Below are 7100 nucleotides of genomic sequence, written 5' to 3'. Positions count from 1 at the left end.
ATGCGGCGCTGGAGGTGCAGTGGGGCTGGGGCCATGCGGATGGGCCCTGTGGGGCTGGGGGGGCCACAGGGCTGGGGCCATGCGGTGCTGGAGGCGCAGTGGGGCTGGGGCCATGGGGATGGGCACCGTGGGGCTGGGGGGGCCGTGGGGCTGGGGCCGCCATGGGGGTGAGGGTGCTGTGGGGCTGGCGCCATGGGGACAAGCACCGTGGGGCTGGGGTGGCTGTGGGGCTGAGGCCATGCGGATGGGCACTGTGGGGCTGGGGGGGACGTGGGGCTGGGGCCACGGGGATGGGCACCGTGGGGCTAGGGTGGACATGGGGCTGGGGCCGTGTGGATGGGCACCGTGGGCTGGGGATGCTGTGGGGCTGGGGCCATGGGGTCGGGCACTGTGGGGCTAGGGGGCCGTGGGGCTGGGGGCACTGTGGGTCTGGCGCCATGGGGACAGGCACCATGGGACTGGGGTAGCCATGAGGCTGGGGCCATGGGGCTGGGGTGGCCGTGGGATGGGGCCATGGGGACAGCTGCCGTGGGGCTGGGGGGGCCATGGGGACGGGCACCATGGGGCTGGGGTAGCCATGAGGCTGGGGCCATGGGGCTGGGGTGGCCGTGGGATGGGGCCATGGGGACAGCTGCCGTGGGGCTGGGGGGGCCATGGGGACGGGCACCATGGGGCTGGGGGAGCCATGAGGCTGGGGCCATGGGGACGGGCACCATGGGGCTGGGGTGGCCGTGGGATGGGGCCATGGGGACAAGCCCCATGGGGCTGGGGTGGCCGTGGGATGGGGCCATGGGGACAGCTGCCGTGGGGCTGGGGGGGCCATGGGGACGGGCACCATGGGGCTGGGGGGGCCGTGGGGCTGGGGCCATGGCGACAAGCCCCATGGGACTGGGGTGGCCATGGGATGGGGCCATGGGGGTGGGCACCGTGGGGCTGGGGGGCACCCAGCCCCACACCCCTGGGTGCTGGCAGCAGCCCGGCTGCACCGTGGCGGCCGCCCCAGCACCTCTCCCTCCTCCCTCGCAGCTCAAGCCTTCAGCCTCGCCGGTGAGTGTCAGCACCCGCCCCGGGGGGGGGGGGGGCCGCCCCCGGGGTGCTCCGCAGAGCTGTGGACCCCCATCACCCCCGGGGCCCCGGCGTCCGGGCAGGGGACACCCCGCCGTGCTGACGCCCGCTCTGCGCCCGCAGCCGCCCAGCCGGCGCAGCTCACCACGGACCCCTCCTGGACACCGGTGTTCGTGGGCGAGACGGTGACGCTGACGTGCCGGGGACCCCCCCAGACACCCCCCGGCCCCACCGACTGGTACGCCGACGGCCGCTTGTGGCGGCACACCGAGTCCAACCGGCTGCCGGTGTCCGACAGGGGGGCCAGGAGCTACCGGTGCCGGACCGCCGGCTCGGAGCTCAGCGCCCAGGTCGACCTGGCCTTCAGCAACGGTGAGCGCCGGCGGCGGTGGCGGCGGTGGCGGCGGCGGGGGGGTCCCCGGCGCGGCGGCACCCGCCGTCCCTCGCAGCCTGGCTGGTGCTGCAGGTGCCGACGCCGGCGGTGCTGGAGGGCGACGCGCTGTCGCTGCGCTGCCGGGCCTGGGACAACCTCGGCACCAGCCGGGTCCGCTTCTGGCGCGGCCAAGCCGACGTCACCCGCCAGCCGGGGCGGGCAGAGCTGCTGCTGCAGCCGGCGCGGAGCAACGACAGCGGCCGCTACCGCTGCACCGCCGTCTTCCGCCGCTTCTTCAGCCCGGAGGAGAGCTCTGAGGAGGTGTCGGTGGTTGTGCAAGGTGAGAAACTGCCGGCGGTGGCAGCGAGCCCCGGAAAGCCCCCGGCTTGCAGGGCCACGCCGGGCCGCGGTGACGGCGCTGCCTCCTTCCCAGAGCTCTTCTCGGCGCCGGTGCTGAGCGTGGGCGGCTCTGCCGAGCCCCTCGAAGGAAGCAACCTCACCCTGAGCTGTGTCACCCACCTCAACCCCCTCCGGCCCCACGTCACCCTCCGGCACTACTTCTACCGAGACGGTGCTGTGCTGGCCGGCTCCAAGGGCTGCCCCGGGCACCAGCTGCAGGCGGTTGGGCTGGGCGACTCCGGGGAATACTCCTGCGAGGTGGAGACGGAGACGGCGAGCGTGTGGAAACGCAGTGCCCCCGTCGCCGTCATCGTGCGCCGTGAGTGAGCGTGAGGTGCAGGGGTGCATCCCTCCCCAGCTCCATGCATCCCGCCCCGGCTCCCTGCATCCCTCCCCAGCTCCCTGCATCCCTCTCCAGGTCCCTGCATCCCTCCCCAGCTCCCTGCATCCCTCTCCAGGTCCCTGCATCCCTCCCTAGGTTCCTGCATCCCTCCCCAGCTCCCTGCATCCCTCCCTGGGTCCCTGCATCCCTTGGTGGAGCTGCTGCATCCTTCCCTGTGTCACTGCATCCCTCCCTGGGTCACTGCATCCCTCCCCGGGTCACTGCACCCATCTGCAGTTTGGTGCATCCCTCCCCGGGTCGCTGAGTCCCTGGGTGGAGTTTGCTGCGTCCTCGCCTGGGTCTCTGCGTCCTTCCCTGGGTCCCTGCATCCTTCAACGGTTCCGTGCATCCTTCCCTGCATCCCTGAATCCCTCGGCGGGGTCCCTGCGTCCTTCCCTGCATCCCTGCATCCCTCAGTGAGGTCCCTGCATCCTTCAACGGTTCCGTGCATCCTTCCTCGCATCCCTGCATCCCTCGGTGAGGTCCCTGCATCCTTCAACGGTTCCGTGCATCCTTCCCTGCATCCCTGCATCCCTCGGCGGGGTCCCTGTGTCCTTCCCTGCATCCCTGCATCCCTCAGTGAGGTCCCTGCAACCTTCCCTGCATCCCTGCATCCCTCGGCGGGGTCGCTGCATCCTTCCCTGGATTGCTGCATCCTTCAACGGTTCCGTGCATCCTTCCTCGCATCCCTGCGTCCCTCAGCAGGGTCCCTGCATCCTTCCTCGCATCCCTGCATCCCTCGGCGGGGTCTCTGCATCCTTCCTCGCATCCCTGCATCCCTCGGCGGGGTCCCTGCCTCCCTCCCCGGCCGCCGCCACCCCCCCAGGTGACAGCAGCCTCGCCGCAGCCCTGCCCTCCCCGCAGGCGTGCCCGTCTCCGGGGTGGCCTTGGAGGTGCAGCCCCGCGGCGGGCGGCTGGTGCGCGGCGAGCGCCTGGTGCTGAGCTGCTCGGCGGCGGCGGGCACCGGGCCCCTCTCCTTCTCCTGGCACCGGCGGGGCTGGCCGCTGGCCCTGGCGTCGAGCCCCCGCCACGAGATCGCCGCCGCCCAGCCGGGCCACGGCGGCTGGTACCACTGCGAGGCCTCCAACGGGCCGGTCCCGGTGCGCAGCCCGGAGGTGCAGGTCACCGTCGTGGGTGAGCGGGGTGCCACGCCGGGGGGGGACGGGGTCCCAGGGCAAAGGGGTCCCCATCGCCGGGTGCCCCCCGCGGCGGTCGCAGCCGCTGGCCCGACCCCACGTCCGCAGCGTCCTCTGAGCCGCCTCCCTGGCTCCCGCAGTGCCGGTGGCCGGGGCCACCATCACCCTGCAGGGGACGGGCTCGGCGGTGACGGCCGGGGACAGCCTCAACCTGAGCTGCTCGGTGCAGGCGGGCACGGCGCCGGTGGCCTTCGCCTGGCTGCACGACGGGCGCCAGCTGCCCGCGGCCTCGGGGCGGCTGCTGGCCCTGGCGGCGGTGGAGACGGCCCACGCCGGCGCCTACCAGTGCGTGGCCAGCAACCAGCTCAACCCCCAGCGGGTTTTCCGGACGTACAGCCGGATCCTGACCCTCGCGGTGACAGGTAGCCCCGTCACCCTGACCCGGGCCAGCGCCAAGGCTGGTGAGGGTCCCCCGGGCCTGGCCGGGTGCAGGATTCGGCTCCCGGCCGCCACGGGGGCTGGTGGCTGCTTGTGCCACCGGCGTCGTTCCCGGGGGGGCTGCGCTGATCCGGGCTCGTGCCGCCTCTGTCCCCAGCCCAGCCCCACGTCGCCGTGGCCGCGGGGACGAGCGTGTCCCTCCTGGTGCTGCTCGCTGTCACCGCCGGTCTCGGGTGGCACCTCCGGCGCCGGCGCAGCGCAGGTACCTGGCGCCCCGGGGTGCTGGAGGGGGGGCCGAGCCCTCGGCTTGGGGTCCTGGGTGGCCCATGGGGGCCCCCGGCTCGTGCCCTGGGGGGGGGGCCATGCCCTGCCCCGGGGTCGCAGTCACAACCCCCCCAGGACGCTCACGGCCCCTTCTCCCACTTGCTTTGCAGCAGCCGCCGGCGCGAAGGGCCGGGGAAGGTGAGTCCAGCCTGGAGAAGGCGCTGGGGACCGGGCGCAGCCCCCACCCACCCCGGGCTGGGGACAGGTTTGGGGTCCTGGTCCTCCGGGGCCACCAAGCCCCTTTTCCTCCACGCGACCGTCCCTGCTGCTCCGGCCCCCGAGCATCCCCCGCTCTCCCGGCATCCCTGAGCCCTTCCCTCCCCAGGATCCCCGCGGCGCATCCCGGCCCCTCGGCTCCGCTGGACCCCGCCGGCGAGGACGCGGCCGCGCCGGAGCCCGAGTACAGCAACGGTGGGTCCCGGCGGCGGGCAGGATGCGGCCGGCGCGAGCGCCGAGGCCGGCGCGACCCCGTTTCGGCTGCCGCCGGAGGCTGCTCGGGGTTGGGGCGGTGGGTCCGACTCGGCGCCGGGACCTGGCTTCTCTCCCCAGTGTGTCCCGGGGCGCCGGACGCTGGGGACGTGCTCTACTCCACCGTCACCATCCAGGCGAGGGACAAGGGTGAGTGTGGCCCCACCAGGGCTCCCTCCGATCCGCGTCCCTCCGCATCCCTCGAGTCACGGCGACCTCGGTGCCGGCGCTTTGCCGCCCGGCCTGACCCCTCGCCGCTTCCCTTGCAGACGGCCCCGCGCGACCCTCGGCGCTGGAGCAGGTAGCCCTGCCGCCCCCGGCACCCCCCCGGCCCCCACCCCGGGCCACCGCGGCCCCGGCTTCAGCCCGTGTCTCCCGCAGGAGCCACCCGTCACCTACGCGGTGCTGCCCGGGCCGTGGCGCGGCGCGGCGGCCCCCAAGCCCGGCCGGCTGCCCAGCGACAGCTACGAGAACGTGCCGCGGACGTGAGCCGCGGGGACCCTCCGACACCCTGCCGGCGCAGCTGGATGCGGATCACCGTGGGCGACCGGGACGCTGGGAAGAGCAGCGCTGCCGGCTCCGGGATGCTGCTGTGCGCTAAAGCCGCCGGGTTCATCGTGGGCAAAACCGTGGGGCAAGGCAGAGCACGTGGCCGCGTCACGGGGTGGGATTTTCCCCTCTGTGGCAATGCAGAAATCTTTGCAATGCGGCAAGCGGCTGCTGCCCGCGGCTGCAGCCCGGCGCGAGCGCCGGTGATGCCGTAACGCCCTCCCGAGCTGCTGGGAAACTGGGCCGGGCGCTGGGAGCCACCGTGGTCCAGGACAGCGGGAAGCTGGATGCACCGACGCCGTGTGCGCGACGTGCTAGGGAACCGCTGCTCGGCATCCTGCCCTTCCGAAAGGGGCAGAACGGGGCAAAACTGCCCCAAGTGGGATTTAAGCAGCCCCTTTCCCCACGTCCTGCTCCGGGGAACGGAAACCCGTCCAGGCTGCTCAGCGGGATGCAGGTGAGAGCCGAGCGCAGGGACGCCGGAGCGACCTGCCTGCACCGGAGCGGCCCTGCTGCCTCGGCGGAGCATGGAGCGATCCCAGGCGATTCCAGATCGGCAAAGACCGGGGGCCGGGACATTAAATGGTGCCACTGTTTAAGGGCTGCTGCTCTGCCCCGCGTCACCGGCCCTGGGTGCTGGGTCCAGCCCCGAGAGCCTCCGCGCCGGTGAGTCAGGCCCAGGGCAAAGAGCGGCCGCGGCCCCACGGCCACGGCGGGTCGGGGCAGGTCCCGGGGCTGGAGACCTCAGCACCCCGGGGGCAGGTCCCAGGGTGCCCCCGGTCCCCGGCCCAAGGTGCTCCCTGCACCCATCCTCAGCGTCCCCACTGCCACCGTCACCAGGGTACGACATCCTCCTGGCAGGGGACCCAGCTCTCTGCAGGGTGCCCGGTGCTGCCCCTGTCCCCTGTGCCCCCCTGACCTCCCCAGCTCTCCCCATCACTCCCCAGTGCCTTTCCCATCTCTTCCTATCCCTCCCCACTGCTCCCCTCGCCCCCATCGCTCCCCATTGCTCCCATCACCCTCATCCCTCCCCATTGCCTCCATTGACCCCATCACCGCCCATTGCCCTCATCATTCCCCATCGCCCCCATCAGTCCCCATTGCCCCCATCGCTCTCCATCTCTCCGCATTGCCCCCATCACTTCCCGTTGTCCCCATCCCTCCCCATCCCTCCCCATTGCCCCCATCCCTCCCCATCACTCCCCATTGCCCCCATCCCTCCCCATCCCTTCCCATTGCCCCCATCCCTCCCCATCGCTCCCCATTGCCCTCATCATTCCCCATCGCTCTCCATCGCTCCCCACCGTCCCCATCATTTCCCATCGTCCCCATCATCCCCACCATTCCCCTTCGTCCCCATCACTCCCCATTTCCCCCATCGTCCCCATCCCTCCCCATCCCACCCCATCGCTCCCCATTGTCCTCGTTGCTCCCCATCGCTCCCCGCTGCCCCCCTCGCTCCCCATTTCCCCCATCGCTCCCCACTGCCGCTGCCGGTGCCGGTGCCGGTGCCGGTGCGGGCCGCGATGGTGCCGTCCGTGCACAGCGGGGACGAGCGGGAGGACACGGCGCTGGCGGGGGGTGGCTGGTGCCAGCGGAGGCCGCGGGTGCCGGGCTCCGCCGCGGGCGCTGCCAATAAACCCTTCTGCGAAGCCTCGGTGTGCCCGAATCACCCTGGGGCAGGCGGGATGGGGGCCCCGCGGGTCCCCTCGGCACGGGGACGGCGAAGACCCGGCAGCTCCGCACGCCGCCCCGGACCGCGCCGCCGGGCAGAGCATCCTCGCGCGCCGGGATTTCCCCGCTCCCGTAGCGCGTCCTGCACCCGCAGCAGGTCCCGTCGGGTCCCAGCTCCCTGAGCCGCCCCGGGACGGTGCCCCGAAGCGAAACCCCTCTCCGCTGCCCGTCTCCCAAAAGGACGCGGCCACAGCCAGACCTTGCTCTGGAGGAGTTTTTATTCGCCCGGCGG

General features: G+C 72.9%; 1 protein-coding gene across 1 annotated transcript; it reads left to right on the top strand.

Moving 5' to 3' along the window:
- Positions 1-821: 821 nt before the first annotated feature.
- Positions 822-6211, top strand: LOC112990072 (intercellular adhesion molecule 5-like). Its single transcript, XM_064498815.1, is given in 10 exon segments — positions 822-1434; positions 1437-1778; positions 1872-2156; positions 3084-3353; positions 3496-3777; positions 3951-4255; positions 4443-4528; positions 4667-4735; positions 4855-4886; positions 4967-6211. Coding segments are annotated over 10 exon segments (2667 nt in total). The 3' UTR covers positions 5350-6211.
- The last annotated feature ends 889 nt before the right edge of the window (positions 6212-7100 follow it).

The sequence above is a fragment of the Dromaius novaehollandiae genome, chromosome 29 (genome assembly GCF_036370855.1).
Source record: "Dromaius novaehollandiae isolate bDroNov1 chromosome 29, bDroNov1.hap1, whole genome shotgun sequence".
Classification (NCBI taxonomy): Eukaryota; Metazoa; Chordata; class Aves; order Casuariiformes; family Dromaiidae; genus Dromaius; species Dromaius novaehollandiae.
The sequence above is the reverse complement of the archived record's forward strand: the minus strand, read 5'-3'. Positions and strand labels throughout refer to the sequence as shown.